General features: G+C 43.4%; 1 protein-coding gene across 5 annotated transcripts in view; it reads left to right on the forward strand.

Moving 5' to 3' along the window:
• Positions 1-22,765, forward strand: part of BRAF (B-Raf proto-oncogene, serine/threonine kinase) — a 231,973-nt gene that overhangs the window by 30,957 nt on the left and 178,251 nt on the right. For all 5 annotated transcript variants that reach the window (XM_063447589.1, XM_063447592.1, XM_063447591.1 and 2 more), the window contains exon 2: positions 16,323-16,424. In XM_063447589.1, the coding sequence (XP_063303659.1) occupies positions 16,323-16,424 (102 nt within the window). The remainder of the gene's footprint in view (positions 1-16,322; positions 16,425-22,765) is intronic.

Genomic DNA, 22,765 nt, shown 5'->3' on the forward strand with positions numbered 1-22,765 from the left:
AAATTTCTTCCGGATAAGGTGATTATGTACCTTAAGCCTTCCTTTCTTCCGAAAGTCATCTCCTCAACGGTTATCAACCAACCTATTTTTCTTCCTTCCTTTTAATGGTCCATCTTTGCCGGATTGGAAATTTGATTGGATCCAACTAGATGTGGGTAGGTCTATAAAAATCTAATTTGACTGCTGTTCTTCGTATGGGATGACTGATCGTCGATTCGTGAATTTCTTTGGTGAATTTATAGGCCAAGTTGCCTCCAAGGCCACTTTAGCTAGATGGCTGGTGGATACTTTTTAATTGGCTTCTTCCTCGTATCTACCTCTGCCTGCCTCCTTGAAAGCTCATTCTACTAGAGCTATGGCTGCCTCTTGTTCCGAAAAAGCATGTGCCTCTCCAGTCGATATATGCAAGGCGGCTACCTGGTCTTCTTTCAACACTTTTGTCAAGCATTACAAGCTAGACGTATTCTCTGCCTCTGAAGCGGTTTTTGGGCACAAGGTGTTACAAGCTGTTATTGCCTAAATTCCCGCCCTTAGTGTGGGATCTCGATATATCCCTATTGTACTGCCACCATATGTCAGGAAAAACTGCAATTTATTTACCGTAAATTCCTTTTTCCTTAATATGGTGGCAGTACATCACTCCCTCCCTTTGTGTGTGTGTGTGTTGTTTTTTTGATTCACTGAGGTGTTCTTGGTACGTACTGAAGGTCCCTGGGCTGGTTGAGTCTCTTATACCTGGTATGGGGAGAGACTTTGTTAATTATTTATTTCAGATGCTTGTCCCAAGGGAAGAGTATATCCCTATTGTACTGCCACCATATTAAGGAAAAAGGAATTTACGGTAAGTAAAATTGCAGTTATCTATCTCATTTGTGCGCCTACAATCTTTGACAGATGCTTTGTGCCTTTTAGCGGTTTTTGTTTTCATTTGTTTTGTGTTTTTTCTCTCCCACATTTCCAATCAGAACTTGTTCGCGTTTACTGCTAAATAGCAACATTGCCTATCCATGGGCTTCTGTATCATGTCTGACAATGCGAGTAAAAACAGACTGACATTCAAATACAGATGTCCATTTTAAAGACTATCAATATACCTGTAACCGTTCTGTCTTCTGCAGCCGGATTTATATAATTACAGAGGATTTTATTTATTTTTATTTTTTTTTCTATTCTACATTAAATGAATGTGATTTGGAGCAGCAAACCTTTATTTAATAGCCTACAAAAAAGTACAGCTTGCTTTTACAAACTAAATATAGCCAAGTAAGCACTTATGATATCTAAACCTGAAATGGTGACGTTTAAACTGATGACGCTTGGCTTGCTTAATCTAAATGATGGGAATTTTCTTGGGTTTGAATAAAAAAAATATTCTGCAGTTAGTTCAAGCAAAGTTGGACATCTGCTTGCAGGGGTAAATTGTTTAAACTCTTCCTTATTGACGTGGAAAGTCTTTATTTAACTTTTCCCACAAATTACAGTGTATTAGCTAAATGGTACATTAAAGAGACCCTGTAGCTTGAGGAAAAAAATGTTTATTAAGTACAATTCGGATCATACATAATATTGTGTACATCGAAACCTCAATTAACATAAAAGCCAAACAACTCCCATACCAGGGTGGGAATAAACCATAAGGGTGGGAAATATTCGCCTCCTGTCTTTAATAAAATTTAGATTATTCCTTCACCGAGGCTAGAATAATCCCTAATTTTATGTCAGGACAGGAGGCTTCATATCGCAATTTTAACGTCCAGACATAAAAACAGAAGAAACATGCGGGCGAAAATAAAAAGTACGGAATGTCGATTCTCTAGACCAGTCCGCAGCGTTGAGGATATCCACAAGGGACCCACCGGCTTCAAGAGCTGCTGACGCTGCAGCGCCCCGAACCGAATGAGCCCCAAATGAAATAGCCACGCCCGCCGATGAGAGGAGCCATCGAATCCAACGAGCGATCGTGGGTGCAGACACTGCCCCGAACGGTCGAACGTAGGAAATAAATAGCTGACCATGGGCGGAGGGCCGACACAACGAGGTCACGGCTATATATACGTCCGCAAACAGCGTGCCACGCAGAGACGTGGTCTATCTGGGAAGTAGGGATAAGACACTGAAGACGAATTAGATTTCGTCCTGCGGGAAATAGAAACAGAGACACCATCTGGGGAGAACGAAAAGGATTCTACGTCAAAGGCCCGGACATCCGAGACCCGACGAAAGGATACGAGGCATAGTAGGAGAGCCAGCTTAGCCGAAAGCTGGCGTAAGGATAGATCCCCGTTATCAGGCCATTCCTCAAGGAAGCGTAAGACGAGCGATACGTCCCAAAACGAGGAGTAGCGAGAAGCAGGGGGTCTCGAAAGCCTCACACCTCGGAGTAGTCTGCAGACCGAGGGTACCCTACCAACACCAGAACCCTGGAAAGGGACATGAGCCGCCGAGATAGCTGAGCGAAAGACATTGATAGTCCTATAAGACTTACCTTGCGAAAACAGTTCAGCCAGGAAATTCAAGACAGCCATAATAGGGGCCGTAAAGGGATCCAAACGCCTCTCCAAACACCAGCCATGCCAGGAGCGCCAGGCGTGTAAATATGATCTTCTGGTGCCAGGTGCCCAAGAGTCCCAGAGTAATTCTCTAGCTGTAGCCGATAGTCCCGACACATCCCAAGATCCCCAGAAACGGTCCAGGCCACCAGGGTTAGACGATCCTCCAACATCAACGGGTGCGGATTCCCCACTGGGTCCTCGAGGAGAAATCTGGAGGCTGGTAGCACCAGCGGATCCCTGCATGCTAATTCTAGTAGGAGAGGGAACCATGGTTGACTTCTCCAGAGAGGCGTCACCAGCACGATCGACACCGTCAGAAGCTTGAGACGATGTAGCGTCCGAAGGATCATGGAGAAGGGGGGAAACGCATACGCCCCCGAAGGAGGCCATGATTGACGGACTGCGTCCACCGCCATGCTGAGGGGATCTGGGAGTCAGCTGAAGAACAGTTCTGTCTGTCGATTCGCCCTGGATGCGAATAGGTCCAGATGGAGGGGACCACGCACGAAGTCCAACTTCTGAAACACCCAAGGTTGCAGTCGCCAGTCGCTGGGGTCCCTCCAGTGGCGGGAGAACCAGTCCGCAATGAGGTTGTCTTGTCCCGGAAGGTATTCCGCGACGATCGACAACTTCCTGTCCAGACAATATTGGTACAGATCCTTCGTGAGGTCTGACAGCAGTTTGGCTCGGGAACCTCCCAGTCGATTTATGTATTGGACAGCTGAGACGTTGTCCATGCGAAGAAGTAGTGAGCAATGACTCATCCCTTTGGTGAAGCTGCGAATGGCAAACGACCCCGCAATCAGCTCCAGACAGTTGATGTGGAGAGCTTTTTCGTCCGGGGTCCAGAGACCACCTGTCGCCACGCCATCGCAAGTAGCGCCCCAGCCTAGGCAGCTGGCGTCCGATTCCAGGACGAAGTCCGTTTTTTTCCCGAAGATTGCCCTGCCGTTCCACGCCTCCATGTGTCGAAGTCACCAGTGCAGTTCCAAGCGGGCTTCGTCCGGTAGCGACACAATCTGGCCGTAGGAGGCGGACGATTGAAGGTAACGAGCCTTCAGACGTTGGAGGGCCCGATAATGCAGGGGACCCGGGAAGATGGCCTGAATGGAGGAGGAGAGTAGACCTATTGTCCTGGCCAGGTCCCGCAGGGTGATCCTCGGATTGCGAAGTAGGCGTCTGATGTCCTTCCTGATGGCAGCCACCTTGGATACTGGGAGGCGGAGTAGTGTCTGAACCAAGTCCACAATGAACCCGAGAAACTGGACCGATTAAGAAACCCAAGTCCTGGAGCAGGCGGGTAGTGAAAGCCGTCTGCTGGCGCAGGACGTCGGGATCTTGTGCCATCAACAGGATATTGTCCAGATAGACTATCGATCTGATCCCCCTGGCCCTCAGCGTCGTCATGACCGGTTTCAGCAGCTTGGTGAAACACCACGGAGCCGAGCTGAGGCCGAATGGGAGGCACGTGAACTGCCAAACGCGTTTCTGCCAAATGAACTGGAGAAAGCACCTGTCCTCCTGATGGACCGTGAGGTACGCGTCTTTCAGGTCTAAGCGCAGAAACGTCGTTCTCGCGAAGCAAATACCTGAGGAGATGGATGCCCTCCATCTTGAAATGTCGGTAGACGACATATCCATTGAGGCGCGCAGATTGATTACAGGGCGGAAGTCCCCTGATTTCTTCCTTACCAGGAAGATATTGCTCAGGAAGCGAGGCGGGCCTGGCGCCCTCTCCACCGCTCCCTTGCCCAACAGGGCGCGTATCTCCGAATGGACCAGAGCGGACGCCTCTCTGTCCATACGGGGTTGACCGGGGTTGACACGAAATCGATCCTGAAGCCGGACACGGTCTGCAGAACCCACGGGTCTCCTGTGATGGCCCCCCACTGAGGAGAAAAGTGAGACAATCTGCCCGCAACGGGTATGTGTGGTAAATAAGGCAGGACTCTTACCTGAGGCGTATCTCGCCCGTGTGGAGGAGGCCCCCCGGCCTCTGGCTGATCCTCGGGAGAACAAAGGGCGATACTGGTACCGGGAGGAGGAGGAAGAGGAGAAGGAATCAGAGATGCTGGGCCTGTTGCCCATGAAGGCAGCTCTGCTGGTGGCGCGGCCCCGGTGCCGACCAGCCCTGGAGGAAAAACGATCCCCGGCACGGAAGACTCTGCGGAGGGATTGTTGCGCCTTGTTCAAAGATGTGCCGATTCAGTTCCTTCATGAAGGCGTCACCGAACAGTAGACCTTTTGGCCTCCGGGCCCAGTTCTTTGGGGGCTAAATCGGTCAATTTCCCATCCAGTTTATAAAGTGCCGCATTACGGCGTTCCGAGTTCAGCGCCACATTGGCATTCCCCAGGAGGCAGATCTCTCTCTGTGCCCACTCACGGAGGAGGTAGGCGTCAACCGCTGGTCCGCCTTGTAGGGCGTCGTCAGCCATGAGGAAGATCTGGGTCAGCGGGCCGCTGATGTCGAGGAGCTTGTCTTGGGTGGAGCGCAAGCCCTGTTCCAGGTCCTTGCGGGGGTCCTTCCCCGACCTATTCAGAAAGGTTGCGAAAATCGGATCAAAGTCAGGTGTATTGGCTACCTTTATACGGCAGCGTTGGGCGCGGGCATTCGGCCCGGAGCTTCGCCCTGACCTTCGCCCTGACCTCTTTGTCCAATGGGCGACGTAGCCAGTAGCGGAGGAACTCTGCGATGTGGTCCGGGGGAGTCCACTCCGCAGAGCGAGGGAGCTTGAGGAGATGTGGGTCGAAGAGCGGCAGGCCCGAGGGGTCTAAGATTTCACCGGGGTCATCGGCGTGAGCGGTAGAGGCTTTCAGCGAGCCAGGTAGTGGAGAGCCCAGCACCGTCTCTCGTACATAGCGGGAGGAGTGGCCAGGAGCGTCTTCGCCAGGTGACGCGGAGCCTGATCCGCCGGCCCAGTATTCATCCAGGGTGTCGTAGTCTGGTTCCCCAGATAGTGCCCCTACGTCAGGGCGGTCGCCCGATTCGGCACCCAGTCCGGCCAGTTTGGCGGGCATCTTGCCTTTGTCGGTGGGGGCGCCGGGGCCTTTCCAAGGTCTCTTCCATATGGAGCACAAGTCCGCTGAGCGCAGGGAACCCCCAGAGTCGGAGTCCCGTGCGCCAGCAGGACCGTGTGTGGAACCCGTAGGTGCGGGCAAGGCGTCCCCATGGAGGGCAACGAGAGCCTTGGGTAAAGAATCCGCCAAGGCGGTGTATAGCCATGCCTGGAGGCCTTCAGGGGCGTGGGAGCCAGATTCTTCAGCCATGATAATATCACTGAAATAGAGGAAAGGCACAATCAGTGTGGTACCTCAATATGGCCGGCTGTGGGTCACCCAGCAATCACTAGCATATAATGCAATAGGAGGGAGTCACCCTCAGTTTATGCCCAGGGTCCAGGCAATCTGGCCATTAGGGAGGGGGTCACCCAGCCCATAATAGTGCTACAGCACGGTAGGATAGCCCAGTACAGGGCAGATTAGGCAGGGACTGAGTCCCAAAGATATAGAAAAAAGGGGGGTCACCCCTAAGTGGCATGCTAGTAAAGGCCACCTGTAATACAATCCACCTGCTATGGGGAGGAAAAACACAGATGCAGCACACAGTAATCAAGCATAACAATCTGCCTAAGGAAAAAACATTACATGAGAGCATTTAACACTAGCAGGCAGTCTGCACACCCCAGTCAACTGTGAAGCCACAACCACCAGGGGATGCAGAGACCTCGGAGGTCACAAGACCAGGGGGCAGGGGAGCTGAGGGAGACCGAGGTCCGGTCGGCGAGAGCGCCCGGAGACCACGCGGCTCCGGCAAAATGGCCGCTGTGGCCGCAAAACGAGCGCGGACGGCCGCGCGAGGGAGGTCAGAGACTGCTAGCAGGCGTAGGGGGTAAGGGGGCAGGGTGGGAGAGGCGGGGGACCGAGAGGGTACCGCCGGACCGAACTGTGAGGCAGGTGGTCTGAGGGGAGCCCCAGGGGAAACCCAGAGCAAAGGAGCAGGCAGGGAAGACAAACCCCAACACCCAGGACCCCGAGGTGAGACAGAAGGGAGCCACCTCAACAGCCCAAAGCCAGAGGGAAAATATAAATAAACAATACAGAGCAAAATATATTACCATGCAATCAAGTATATAAAGAGAATACAACCCAGAGCAGAGACAACTCTGAGTTGTCCTGGAGGCAGCAGCAAAGAAAGAGGGAGTGGTAGGGTCTGTTCCAGTGGTTTTATACTGATGCCTGTTTTTTGTTCTGATTGGTTGTTTTGAAAAGTTTTGTTAACTGTTTCTTTGCTGCTGGAGGTTTTCAGTAAAGAAGGTAAAGCAATATGAAGCCTCCTGTCCTGACATAAAATTACCGTTTGCAATGGAAACACTACAGCTTCTACAAAATTGCAATGTTTAACATTAAATGATTAAAAGGACATTAAGCTGAAATGTTATAGATGCCTTTAGTGGTGTTTTAAAGCGGTTCTGTCTCTTTTCAGTATTTTCATGAAAAAACTTTATTGAAATTCCAAAGCTACCATAAGACAAAATAGGGATTACTTTTTTTTTCAGAACAATCTGAGGTTGACACAAGTTGGTGCTGTGCCATTTAAATTTGTCCAATACCAGCAGATGCCACATGTGGCTGCTGTGGGATTCAGGCATTAATCTATGGAGGTTCCTGCAGTCTCATGAGATACTCTATACTCAGGAGCAGAAGAGGGTTTGTTCCATGTTTGAAGAATCTGATAGAAGTTAAAGGAGAGGTGCAAAGCTAAACCATGCTGGAAGAAGGCTTTGGGGCTAAAACAATTGTGAACTGTGTAATTCCCCTAAGAATCTTTTGGTGCCCGGAGGTTCCCTTTGACTGTCAGGAACAAGACAGGGATCCAACATGCAGAATACTAACAACTAGGAAGTCGTATACCGGACCTTAGAGTGGCCGGACTAACGTCACACGGACAAAGAATGGTCCGGAACAAGCCGAGGTCGAGGGAACGAGAAGACAGGTAAGCGAAAGCCAAGCAGAGTACAATTGTAGGAGAATGAAGCAAAGTCAAGATACAAAGCAAAGTCAAGAACCAAAATCAACAGGAATAGCACTGAGGGAACAAAAGCGGGAACCACGACAGGGCACTGGCTTACTGTAAGTGAGTACCTTTTATACCTTGGATCTTTAAATGATGTCCACGCCCCCAAAACGTCCTGATTTTTGGCGGGCCATGAAGTCGGCGAAGTTGCGCTGCGTCATAAAAGGGGGCGGGGCTATCGCGGCCGGCGCCGAAGTGGCTGAAAGAGATGGGTGCACGTGTCCCTTCCTGGGAATAGACGTCCAGATGCCCGACCTCCTCTATTACAGATATAACAGGTATCATGACAGGCTGCCTGTTTTCACTAATCTGGTAGTGGACACAAGACAGATGCTATCAGTTTAGATAGCCGTTCTATTCATACTATATGATGAATGGAATTGCTGCCAAGATCTGAACTAGAAATTCAAGCTGGGCATAAATTTAGGTCCATTGTAAATAATGGAATTGGGCAGTTTGAGACGTTTCCTCTGTGCTTACACATGCTGGGAGTTTGCAATAATTTGAAGATCGTTTTTCAAATTAGTATTTTATCCTTTTTTTTTTTTTCGGGACAGTACAGGAGGAATTTTGTATAGTCTATTACGAGTAGCCAATATTTGACGCTCCATATGTCGTGGACTGCATTTCCTCCAATGCTTTGGCAGCATTATTGGAGATGTAGTCCACAGCATCATATTTGATTGCTGCTCAGTGTGTGTGTGTGTTAGGGATCGACCGATTATCGGTTTTCCCGATATAATCGCCCGATATTCGGTATTTTTGGCATCTGCCAATATAGATACCGATCTTCCGATAATACATACCAGGACCGCCGGGCTCCTTACAAGCCTGGGGGGGCCGGCAGCACGCTTTTACCGTTCCTGTAGCTCCTCCAGCTCCCAGTGTAAATCCCGCGAGAGCCGTGGCCGTCAGAGCGTTGCCACGGGTTACCATGGCAAAGCTCCACGCGGGACACAGACCGCGAGATTTACGCTGGGGGAGCTGCAGGAAAGGTAAGTCACAGCTTGCTGCCAGCACCCTCAGCCAATGCCACTGGACCACCCTCCCGCCCCCCATTTTACACAAATCACATCCCTTCAGGAAAACACACACACTCTGCATTATATACAGAGTGTGTAGTGTGTGTGTGTGTGTATATAATGCAGTGTGTGTAGTATGTCTATATAATGTAGTGTGTGTATAATGCACACACTCTACATTGTATTCATTATACGCACACACACACACACTACACACTGCGTTCGCTATACACACTGCACTCACTATACGCACACTACACACACTGCATTCCCTTTACACACACTCCGCATTTATTTACACACTATACACACGGCTCCACCGTCTAAACACAATGCATCCAGTGCATGTGACTTGTATATTTTGTGCATTTACCTTTAGAAATATTTTATTTTTTCAAAATGGTAAATGCACAGAATATCGGCCTGAAAGTTAACAGATTATCAGTATCGGCTCTAAAAAATAAATATCGGTTGATCCCTAGTGTGTGTGGGTTCTGCTGTAGAAGTATAGTGTATTTTATAGAGTCATTGGTTGCGTATTTCCATATGGTTGTCAAACCTAAAATAGAACCTGACAGGATGGTTTTTCGTTTTTATCGTGCTTCCTTTTTTAGATTGATCAGTTTGGTTTCAAATACTGAAAATAACTTGGTGGCAGTACAATAGGGATGTGCTCTTTTGACAAGCATCTGAAATAAATTAACATAAAAAGATCCTTCCCCATTGAGTATAAAGCACTAAACTTCCAAGATCCCACATTCCTGGAGGCATGGATATAAGAATTTCCAGTATAAGACCACGTTTTTTTTTTCGTAGGCAAAAGCAAGATCCAAGATTTGATAGCCTTAAAGATATCAGAACAGATAGTCAAAAGATTCTGGCGCCATAAGTGGGAGCAAGGATAAAACCTTTTGTTCACAGATTGAAACACCACGTCAAATCTGTATCCACCTACCAGTCGAATTTAAAGAACCAAGCGTTTTCAGCCTATGTGACCCTATTAAAAAAGGGGGTCATAGAGTGAGTTCCAAGGGGTTTACTCTTGTTTTGTACCTGGTCCCAAAACCAGATGGGTCATTCTGGTCCATTCTAGATCTGAAGGGTATAAACAGCATGATTCCATACCAACATTTCAGAATGGAGACCATTACATCAATGACACAGGTCTTGCAAAGAAGAGATTTTATGTCAACACTGGATTTAAAAGACTCAGATCTGCACATTCCTATGAACAATGTATCAAGAAAATACCTAATATTTGCCATTAAAAAGGCTTCCAAGATTCATCAATATCAATTCAAAGCCCTACCGTTTGGTCTGTGCTCGGCGCCAAGGATATTTACAAAAGTATTGGCACCTATCACCGCGGTTTTGAGGGATGCCGGCCATAGACCTTTATGGCAAGAAGAAAGAATGCAAAGGTATTCATTTTTAAGGCAGACTCTCCTCTGGTCCTGGATGGTCTATTGATCAATTGAGACTTCAAACTTGCTTATGTCTTTCCTCCTGTAAGCCTCATTCCGAGGATTCTTCAAAAAATAACAGACAAGGCGTTCTGGCAGTAGTCCCATACTGGCCAAACCGAAGTTGGTTCTCTGCCTTGAGGACCATGGCTTTGAGGTCTTGGGACGTTCCTTTATCATCAAATATCCTGGAGAACACAGGGATTCCCTAGAAATCGTGAAGATGTTCAGATTGACAGAATGGCTGCTGCAAGGCTGTTTTTACATCATGAAGGTATTAAGAATGAAAGATACCAGTTTTTACTTAATTCCACCAGAAAATCTACCTCTGGCATTTATTTAAGAATCTGGACTTAATTTCTTCACTGGTGCAAGGATCATGATTGCCTAAGTAGTTCTCCTTCTACAGATACGATTTTTTTTTTTTATTTTTTTTTTTTACATTTTCTGCAGGATGGTCTTAATGCAGGACTAGGGTTATCTACTCTCAAGGTTGACCTTTCCGCTCTTAGCCACTTCCTGGTCAAGAATTTGGCTTCAGACATTTTGATTCAGAGATTCTTCAGTCGTAAAGATCATCAGACATCCAAAGAGGAATTTCTTTCCTTCAGGGGATTTGTCAGTTGTTCTTAAGGCCCTTTGTGAAGAAAAATTTGAACCTTTAGATGAAATTTTCCTGAAGCTCTTAAAAGAAAATTTTTAGTAGCAATATCATCTACTAAAAGAAATTCAGGCTCTTTCATATTCTTCAGAATTCATGATTTTCTTTCCAGACAAAGTTGTCCTACATACAAAACCATCCTTTCTTCTAAAAGTAATCACGTCTAGGGCTCTCAATCATCCAATTGTACTGCTTTCCTTTGGTAATCTGTCAGCCTCTGAACAGGAGAGAACCTGGCATATGCTAGATGTTAGAAGAGCCTTATATTTATTTTTTCGTTCATCTGACTTCAGAAGATCAGACCATCTTTTTGTCTTACAGCTTCCAAGGCTAGTATGGCTAGTGGATACCATAAATTTGCCTACACTACCTACACTTCCTCAAAATTGCCTTTGCCTTCATCTTTAAAAGCACACTCAACCAGAGCTATGACCTCGTGGGCAGAAAAGGCTCAAGTATCTCCAGAGGATATATGCAGAACTGCTAGTTTTTTTTCCTTCAACACTTTTTTTGTGAAGCATTATAGGCTAGACCTATTCTCTACCTCTGAAGCAGCTTTCAGGCATAAGGTGCTTTCAGCAATGGTTGCCTTATTCCCGCCCAGGGTGTTTTGGGGATCTCGATATATCCTAATTGTACTGCCACGATATGTTAGGAAAAACTTTAATTTTACTTACCGTAAATTCATTTTTCTTTAATATGGTGGCAGTACAAGTTTCCCCCCCTATTTTGATAATACATTTTTTACAGTAAGATGTATCTAGTGTTTTATTGTTACAAACTGTGGGATCTTGGAAGGTTAATACTTTATACCTAATGGGGGAGGATCTTTTTTATGTTAATTTCTTTCAGATGCTTGTGCCAGGGAAGAGCACATCCCTATTGTACTGCCACCATATTAAGGAAAAGGAATTTCAAGTTTTCTTTACTGTTGGTTTGTGCATTTTGTTTTGGGAATCCTTACCAGGCCTGTCCCAGGGGACAGCTGGAATACTAGCCATGCTAGCATTGTCAGCTAGTGCTACATTTTTTTTGAATGTAGTTAATTTAGTCTAAACTTGTTGAAAATGTGTTTGTATATGTACAGTTGCAAGAAAACGTATGTGAAACTTATGGATGATATGGATTTCTGCACAAATTGGTCATAAAATGTGATCTGATCATCATCTAAGTCACAACAATTGACAATCAGTCTGCTTAAACTAATCACACACACAGAATGAAATGTTGCAATATTTTTATTGAACACACCATGTAAACATTCACAGTGCTGGTGGAAAAAGTATGTGAACCCCTAGACTAATGACATCTCCAAGAGCTAATTGGAGTGAGATGTCAGTCAACTGGAGTCCAATCAATGAGATGAGATTGGAGGTGTTGGTTACAGCTGCCTTGCCCTATAAAAAAAAAAACATACACCAGTTCTGGGTTTGCTTTTCACAAGAAGCAGTGCCTGATGTGAATGATGCCTCGCACAAAAGAGCTCTCAGAAGACCTACGATTAAGAATTGTTGACTTGCATAAAGCTGGAAAGGGTTATAAAAGTATCTCCAAAAGCCTTGCTGTTCATCAGTCCACGGTAAGACAAATAGTCTATAAATGGAGAAAGTTCAGCACTGCTGCCACTCTCCCTAGGAGTGGCCGTCCTGTAAAGATGACTGCAAGAGCACAGCGCAGACTGCTCAATGAGGTGAAGAAGAATCCTAGAGTGTCAGCTAAAGACTTACAAAAGTCACTGGCAAATGCTAACATCCCTGTTAGCGAATCTACAATATGTAAAACCCTAAACAAGAATGGATTTCATGGGAGGATACCACAGAGGAAGCCACTGCTGTCCAAACAAAACATTGCTGCACGTTTACAGTTTGCACAAGAGCACCTGGATGTTCCACAGCAGTACTGGCAAAATATTCTGTGGACAGATGAAACCAAAGTTGAGTTGTTTGGAAGAAACACACACTATGTGTGGCGAAAAAGAGGCACAGCACACCAACATCAAAACCTCATCCCAACTGTGAAGTATGGTGGTGGGGGCATCATGGTTTAGGGCTGCTTTGCTGCGTCAGGGCCTGGACGGATTGCTATCACTGAAGGAAAAATGAATTCCCAAGTTTATCAAGACATTTTGCAGGAGAACTTAAGGCCATCTGTCTACCAGCTGAAGCTCAGCAGAAGATGGGTGTTGCAACAGGACAATGACCCAAAGCATAGAATTAAATCAACAGAATGGCTTAAACAGAATAAAATGCGCCTTCTGAAGTGGCCCAGTCAGAGTCCTGACCTCAACCCGATTGAGATGCTGTGGCATGACCTTAAGAAAGCGATTCACACCAGACATCCCAAGAATATTGCTGAACTGAAACAGTTCTGTAAAGAGGAATGGTCAAGAATTACTCCTGACAGTTGTGCACTGATCTGCAACTACAGGAAACGTTTGGTTGAAGTTATTGCTGCCAAAGGAGGTTCAACCAGTTATTAAATCCAAGGGTTCACATACTTTTTCCACCTGCACTGTGAATGTTTACATGGTGTGTTCAATAAAAACATGGCAACATTTCATTCTTTGTGTGTTATTAGTTTAAGCAGACTGTGATTGTCTATTGTTGTGACTTAGATGATGGTCAGATCACATTTTATGACCAATTTGTGCAGAAATCCATATCATTCCAAAGGGTTCACATACTTTTTCTTGCAACTGTATGCACTTCTTTAAGGCGTGGTGGACCACAACGTCATCTGACCCATTATTGTGTGGGGTTTTGTAATATGTGGGTCGGAGTACTAGGAAATCATGTGTCCCCAATGAATAGAAGTGATATATACTATATGGATGAGTAATTGAAATGTTTTTCTGGCCTTCCCGTGTATCTAATAATCGGTATTCCTGTGTATTTGGTTTGGGGAATTACTCATAGATTTAGGTCTGCGTTGTCAAACATTGAGAATTATGGACTGCTGTTCATATACACGATCTTAAGCTGAATATGTTGCAAATCGAACCCTTCCCCACCCCCCGTAGGTAAACTTAAATCATCCTGCTCATTAGTTATTCTTCTAGACTTCCTTATGGCAGATTTATTTCGGAATTGTATATGTATCAATCTTAAAACTATATATTTTTTAAGAATGAGGAATATGTTCTGCTTTCACATAATACCTGATCGTGTACTCCTTTAGAAGCCTCTCTATGTGTACTCCCTAACCTCCCTTGGAGGTTAAAGACTTGAGCACCCCCGCCCCAAGTATTGAACTAGTTTAACCGGTTATGCTAAATACTGAAAATATAAACTGTACTAATTGTAAAATTAAAAACCTTGAATAAGGCATTTAAAATGTATAATTTAATTTTTATTTTTTTTTTAATATAAATGATATGGTTTGATCGGATGACACTACTGTGAACTCCTTTCATCTAAATGCATGTGTTGGTCTTCTATTTTACCTTGATAGTAAGCTTTACAAGATGTGGAAACTAATTTACTATAATCCATATTGTGTCTATTTACTTCAGAGTAAGTCTTGTAAGAACAGAGAGCTAATCCAAGTGTATCTGTTAGTTCTGGTAAATGTAAATTTACACTACGGCAACATGTCCTGTAAAATACTTACGGAAATATATATTTAAACAAAGGAATTTAAAAAATGTGGCTATTTTCCAGCTGCCTGTTGTCACTCTGGTAATTGGTTTCACTTTAAATGAACACTAAATGCAACTTAACCACTACAGTCCTCGTAAGTAGTCAAACTGTTTGTTTTGAGCGGCATGACTTCTTACTTGAAGTAAACTGGGGCATCGCGTTACATCTTCCTGTGTTGTTGGCTCTCCTGAGCTAAGCCTGTTTTTGCAGGGCCAGCTCACTGGCTGGGAGCATGAGCTTCATTGTAACCAAGGCAGGGAGCTTCCAACTAGAATGAGGCAAGGAGCAGCAACTTGCAGACCCAGCCAAGTCATATGTTTTTTTTTTTTTTTTGTTTTTTTTTAAATGTTTTGACTACTGATTTTAGGAGGAAGCCATAGTGCTTTTTTGTTTTTGTTTTTTAACAGTGTCTAATACATGCAAGGTGGCCCAGTTATCAGATGCTGCTATTTAGAATTCTGAAATTCATAGGAGGGAAACATTGTATATTTCCATAAAGTAACATGTTATCAGCTTTTAGATGTCTGGGATCAGGGAGTGGGACAGTCTAGATTTACAGGGATGGCCAAATGGTAGATCCCTAGATTTTGTACAAATGCAACTCCTTGATGCTTTGCCGTTTTAAAGGCTGGCATGGCAGACTACTTGTCTAAGGGACTAAATAGTAGCCCAACCTACTTCTACGTCATGACAATCTATTTGTTCTGACACAAAATTATTTCAGCTACAAAAATTGGGAGTTCCTCTCTAGAGCCCTGGAAATTGTCTGGGTTATTCATTCAACTCCATATTTTAGTAAATTGAACCCTGGATAAATAGCCAATCTGTAATTATTCTCCAACTTCTCTAAAGTGTCACATTTTTGCGTCTGTTTTACCATTCAGATCTATTTAACAAAAATGTAAATCTTGGTAAAGAATGTTGACTGTCTCCCCTTCCTCCCCCCCCCCCCCTGCCCAATAGTGTGTTTGATATCTATGTATGTGTTGGCTGTGTATAGTGGGGGTGTGTTGGTTATATGTATTTTGTGTATGGGTGTGGTCTATAAGTAATGTTGCTGTATTATAATTTGGGAGGGGGGGAGGGATGGAGGGAAGGAGAATGTAGTTAGAACCGCCAGGTGGTCTGGGGGGCTTAATACAAAATGATATTCAGGGCGGTTTAAAACTCACTTTTTGGTTCAGTGGGAAAGTGTCAGGTCCAAGCATTCTCGAGAGTGCCTGACCACAAGGGAACGATTACGGAGGTGGTGAAGACCTGACCGTCCCTGCTTGGACATGGTCTTCCCTGTAGCTTCCCAGTTGCCTGCATGTGACATGTCTAAAGAAAAGAATAATCAATCTACTTTCCTGTCATGCGTAATTGCATGTCCTGGATGTAAGGCTTGAATTTCACACAAATATCTGTTTGCCCAGCTTTGGTGTAGAAACCGTTTGGTATGCCCCTGTAGCCATTATTTTTTATTTTTTATTTTGGCACTTGCAAAATAGAAAGCACCAATGCTACAGATTTCAGGCCAAAATAAGAGACTATTGTAACTTCATTGTTCACTGTCAGTTATGAGGTGTGAGAAATTGTGTCCGCACGGATCATCACTTTATTGGAACAATGCAAATACTTACTTTCATGATTCCACTTTATAAAATACAATGAAGATCATTGTATATTAGGCTGCAACATTTATTCTCAAGTTATGAAAGCTTCTAAAATGTCTCCAAAATAATCTTTCAAATGAAGCTCTATGTAATGTTATATGAAATACGCAAACAGATCTGTGTTTTGGTATTGTCTGTTGCTTAACCTTTGAATTGGGTTCCAACTCTGTACTACCATTGTAGAGTAGTTATGTGCATTGTTTTTTCATTTTCTTGAGTTTTTTTTTTATTTTTAATTTTTTGTTTTTGTTCATCAGGTATGGAATATCAAACAGATGATAAAATTAACACAAGAGCACATTGAAGCACTGCTAGCAAAATTTGGAGGCGACAATAACCCCCCCTCGTTATATGTGGAGGTTAGTGTGATTTAAAACTGTCAATTTAACCTGCATAAAGCTACATATGTTACAATGCAAGTTGGCGACGGCATCCATTTTTTTTTTTTTGGACATCTGGGTGCTGCTGAGAGCACAAACACTTTGCCTGAGTTAATTCAGGAATTGAAGTTCTCAGCCAGTGAACCAGCTCTGCACTGCTCTCATCCCTGAAGAGATGTGGATAGTGGCGACAGGCGACCATTTCACTATTTACATCATGCTTTAGTGGCTATGATGCTTGCAGTGGTAAGTAACTGTTAAAGCCTGGTTAGTAGTGTAGGACTTGAAAGCCCTGGATTACAGTTTTGCTTTAACGGAACACTATACCACAACTACTTCATGTCATTGAATTGGTTATGGTGTCTGGAGTCCCCTAGTGCTGTCCCACTGTTCAGGATTAACAGGATTTGAACTCTAAATGAGGGCTCTCTGACTCCTGCTATTTGACACCACTGTGTTATCCAGACTGATGCTTGAGCTGATGTCTAGAGTGCAAATTTAAATGCAAACCTTATTATAAAACTACATGTCACAGCCACGCCCCAAATGTTTTTGTGTCTGGAAGTAAGTAAGTAAGTAAGTGAACCATGATAGTGCAAGGGAGAAGCTGTTGTGAGAAGTCTATAAATGGGCTTAATCTAGGTACTTCTTGTAGTGCATAGGGTGAACGCATACGATCTCCACTTTGGAAGTAAATAATTTGCAAAGGAACCTGAAGAGTTTGAGAAGGTGGGCACCTAGTTTTGATCGTGAGCGTTTCAAGGCTTTTATAGGGACTGCAAGGAGGGAACCTGAGAGAATTCTGGTTCCTATTCTATTGGCTTGCATTTGGTTCTCCGTTGGCCATATGGACCAGTAGTCACCAGGGCCTTCCACTGACTAAAGTAGATTGCGCATTGTTGGTGATAAAGCAAACATGATTTTTCATACGAAAGTTGTTAGGGATGCACCGAAATTAAAATTCTGGGTCGATACCGAAAATTCAGGATGCCCTTGGCCGAAAACCGAAACTCAAAATTAATTTTCCCCAAATGCTTTTAAAATTGTTTTTTTCCCTTTATCTAATGATTTATTTGTGCTATTTAGTTTCTAGTTCACTTTAGATTGCATTAAATAATGAACATTTTCTATTAAATGTATTTAATGCCCGTTAATCTGTGTACAACTACAACATGACAGATACTATATGGTATATACATATGGTATATACATCAGTACACATGGTGAGGAGCACACTGTCTGGCCAGCTGATGTGGGATTGAAGGGAATACTGATTCATAATAATCGCCCAGGAAGTGGCAAACATAGGTGCCAACAATTCCGAATTTGCTCAGACAGTGCTACATTTTGAAGAACTGCCCGGCAAAAAATAGGTCCTAAGGATCTGGTCATTTTGAAATCTGTCATCACTCAGCAGACTTAGAAATGCAGGAGTGGACTGGGTAGTAGGACAAAGCACTTCATTGGCAGGTACAGGCAGAATATAATAAGTTAAGTTATGAGCTTTCTGGCCGCCGGTCTGTAACTTACCGCTGGCGGTGTGACTGTATGTTTGCCACAGGCTTTCCCACTGCTCACACGTCACTTCTGGGTACACAGCGCAGCGCCAAAGCACGGTCATTTATACAGTGACCCCCAACATGGGGTCCCTATTCAATAGGATCCTGCTCTTGTGCCTCTGTCTGAGAGATAATGGAGTTGCTCATTATCTCCCGGATACAGAGAGCATAACAAAAACCCAAAACCATAATTAAAAACACACAGAAACCCCGCATATATCACATCCTTTGATATATCTGTTCAGAGCTCCCATGTTTGCAAAATAGCGCCCAATCCATGGAGAATTGACAAATCGCCACTGGGGTAAAGTTTTGACCGGCCGCTCACAAAGTTCATGCCCAAAAGGGTTCAAGGACGATTAGGGCTTTGGCCGGTCAACTGTCAGGAGTTCCTGTGGACGATGGGAGCATAGTCCACATAGTCTGAGCCACCTTCCCTCTAAAAAGCACTCTTGTATGGTGAGGGGGGAAAAGTATTTGATCCCCTGCTGATTTTGAACGTTTGCCCACTTACAAAGAAATGATCAGTCTATAATTTTAATGGTAAACTATTTCAAGTTGTTCGTACATTTCCAACTCACGAATGCTGGAATGATTTTTAAATATATTTCTTTTTTTACCAGTGCAAGACTGAGGAGATCAAATAAGTATTCATTTACATTACATATAAATCCTCTTTGACACTGGAGGCCTGCAATGAATCTCCCTACATTGACAAGCACTATTTAAAGGCACACTAAAATAATTCCAGAATAATTTGAGTAGAGAGATGTGCTTTAATGGAACAGAAAAGTAGAAAAAAAAATCTCCTTTATTTTATACCCATTCTAAAATCTATGCAGTGTTAATCTGATGCGTTTAAAGGGACACTATAGTCACCAGAACAACTACAGCTTATTGAATTTGTTCTGGTGAGTAAAATCATTACCTTCAGGCTTTTTGCTGTAAACACGGTCTTTCAGAGAAAATGCAGTGTTTACATTACAGCCTAGTGATAACTTCACTGGCCACTCCTCAGATGGCTGTTAGAGATCCTTCCTGGGTCATGGCTGCCTAAAAGGCATCAAAACATTCAGTGTCTCCACCCTCTGCATGCAGACATCGAACTTTCCTCATAGAGATTAATTGATTCAATTCATCTATATGAGGAGATGCTGATTGGCCTGGGATGTGTTTGAATTGTGCTGGCCCTGATCTGCCTCCTTGTGCCGTCTCAGCCACTCCTATGGGGAAGCATTGTAATTGGATCAGGCTACCACTTCTGATGATATCAGCAGGCAGTGGGCAGGTCAAAAGAAAACCGTGACAGCTCCAGACTTGAATACAAGTAAGATTTTACTATATTTAGAGAGGCATGATGGGGCGAGGGGTACTAGATGGGTTTTAACCATATAGGGTCAGGAATACATGTTTGTGTTCCTGACCCTATAGTGCTCCTTTAATATCTTTCCAATTTGAGTTAGAAAAACTGACTTTGTCTGATATCACATAACTTGGCAATCTACAGTGAGATTTTTGATCCCCTGCTGATTTTGAACATTTGCCCACTGACAATTATCAGTTTATAATTTTTTTTTATAGGTAGGTGTATTTTAACAGTGAGAGACAGAATAACCAAAACAAAACAGAAAAATGCATGTCAAAAAAGTTATAAATTGATTTGCATGTCAACGAGTGAAATAAGTATTTGAACCCTTCGACTTAGTACTTGGTGGCAAAACCCTTGTTGGCAATCAGAGGTCAGACCTTTCTTGTAGTTGGCCACCAGGTTTGCACACATCTCAGGAGGGATTTTGTCCCACTCCTCTTTGCAGATGCTCTCCAAGTCATTAATGTTTCAAGGCTGACGTTTGGCAACTTGAACTTTCAGCTCCCTCTTCAGACTTTCTATGGGATGAAGGTCTGGAGACTGGCTAGGCCACTCCAGGACCTTAATGTGCTTCTTCTTGAGCCACTCCTTTGTTGCCTTGGCTGTGTGTTTTGGGTCATTGTCATACTGGAATACCTATCCATGGACCCATTTTCAATGCCCTGGCTGAGGGAAAGAGCTTCTCACCCAAGATTTGACGCTACATGGCCCCGTCCATCGTCCCTTTGATGTGGAGCAGTTGTCCTGTTCCCTGAGCAGAAAAAAACACCCCCCAAAAAACAATGTTTCCACCTCCATTTGACGCGATTTGTCGATGTTTGACAGCGGGAAAGGTGTTCTTGAGGTCATAGGCAGCATTCCTCCTCCTCCAAACACTGGGAGTTGAGTTGATGACACAGAGCTTGATTTTGCTCTCATCTAACCAAAACACTTTCACCCAGTTCTCCTCTGAATCATTCAGATGTTCAGTGGCAAACTTCAGACAGGCCTCTAAATGTGCTTCTTGAGCAAGGTGACATTGCGGACGCTGCAGGATTTCAGTCCTGCACGGCACACCAATTGTTTTCTTAGTGACTATGGTCCCAGCTGCCTTGTGATCAATAACCCCTTAAGGACACGTGATGTGTGACATGTCATGATTCCCTTTTATTTCAGAAGTTTGGTCCTTAAGGGGGTTAACAAGATCCTCCTGTGTAGTTCTGGGCTGATTCCTCACCATCCTCATGATCATTGAAACTCCATGAGATAAGATCTTGCATGGAGCACCAGACCGAGGGAGACTGCCAGTTATTTTGCATTTCTTCCATTTGCAAATAATCGCACCAAGCTGCTTGGCGTTGGTCTTGTTGCCCATTCCAGCCTTGTGCAAGTCTACAATCTTGTCCCTGACATCCTTGGACAGCTCTTTGGTGTTGGTCATGGTGGAGAGTTTATAATCTGATTGCTTCTGTGGACAAGTGTCTTTTATACAGGTAACAAGCTGAGATTAGGAGCACTCACTTTAAGAGAGTGCTCCTAATCCCAGCTCGTTACCTGTATAAAAGACACCTGAGAGCCAGAAATGTTGCTGATTGATAGGGGATTAAATAATAGGGATAGGGGATCAAATACTTATAACTTTTTTGACATGCGTTTTTCTGGAATTTTTTTTTTGTTCTGTCTCTCACTGTTAAAATATACCTACCATTAAAATATAGACTGCTAATTTATTTGTCAGTGGGCAAACGTTCAAAATCAGCAGGGGATCAAATACTCTTTTTTTTTCTTCTTTTTCTTCACTGTAGTTGCTAGGGAAGTAGGTGAAAACCGGGATGAAAGCTGGCCTGGGTTTGAGGTTATCTGCAATCAGACCGGAGTTCCGATTGATACAGTCAGGGGAAAGGGCGCTCTTAGTTAGTTGACCTGGAGGGGAAAGTGATGGGAGCCAGGGGTAGTGAAAATAGTCTCTTGGTGGACAACATACTGGAAACACATAGAAATGTGGATGGTGACTTGGGTTGTTTGTCACACTGACCGTTATTGAAAGCACAAAAGTAGGCGCACAATTATAAAATGTATGATCACTGGTCATTTTAAATATAAAGAAGAAACTAATACTAATCCAAACTCGTAAGTACCGTAGTTCAAAGTAAATTTTTTTTACTTTTTAACATGTAATATATGAACATATCGTGCACAAGAATCAGATAAAAAAAACAACCCTCAATAAACTAAAGTATGTACAGAGATCGTAAGTTACTCTATACTGCAGATTAGAGCCAGCAGCAGTAGGCATCACTGCCGAACTAGAAATAGCAACATTGTATCCGTTTAACCCCTTAACGCCGTTACGGCGTGCTATGCCGTCACGGGTTAAGTGGGCTTTAACGCCGTTATGACGGCATAGCACGCCGTAACGGCTTGCAGCCCCAGGAGGTAAGTTATACTTACCTCCGCCGCGATCCGCTTCGGGAGGACTGCCTCACAGCCCAGGCAGCCCTCCCACGGCAAATGAGGCCCCCGGGGGCCATGTGATCGCTCTCAAAGAGCGATCACATGGCCCCCTATAGCTGGCTGTGGATATGCCAGCAGGGGGACTGTTTGAAATATCACAGTCCCCCTGCTGGTGGGAAGAATTAAAAAAAATAATTAGACATGTGTAAAAATAAAATAAATGCATTTTTATATATATATATAAAATATGTATATATATTATATATATAATATATATACATATTATATATATGTAACGTCATACAAAGTGTATTTTAATATTAATATAAGTATATATTAATATTAAAATACACTTAGAATGACATTACATATATATAATATGTATATATATTATATATATAATAGATGTACATATATATATTATATATAAATACGTATAATTAAAATAATAAATAAATTAAATAATAAAATAAATAAATAAAATATTGAAACAAAATTTAATATAAATTATATATGCATATGTAATTTCATTCTAACTGTATTTTGTTATTAATATATATATATATCGGTAACAAAATACACTTAGAATGACATTCTATATATATCTATCTATATATAAAATGCAAATAACCGCAAATATATATATATATATATAGATAAATACATATAATTACATAAAAGATTACATCAGTATACACGTAGAATTTAAATACCTATAAATGCATATATATTAAAATTCTACATGTATATTTAAATAATCTTTTAACGTAATTATGTGATTTGATTAATAAAAATTTGATTGACATGCATGACAACACAGGGAGAAAGTGCAGAGAATTTAATTTGCAAGCACTATATTTGACCCTGTAACTCTCCAAGACACCATAAAACCTGTACATAGGGGGTACTGTTTTACCCGGGAGACTTCGCTGAACTCAAATATTCGTGTTTCAAACTGG

Source organism: Pelobates fuscus, chromosome 3 (assembly GCF_036172605.1).
Source record: "Pelobates fuscus isolate aPelFus1 chromosome 3, aPelFus1.pri, whole genome shotgun sequence".
Lineage (NCBI taxonomy): Eukaryota > Metazoa > Chordata > Amphibia > Anura > Pelobatidae > Pelobates > Pelobates fuscus.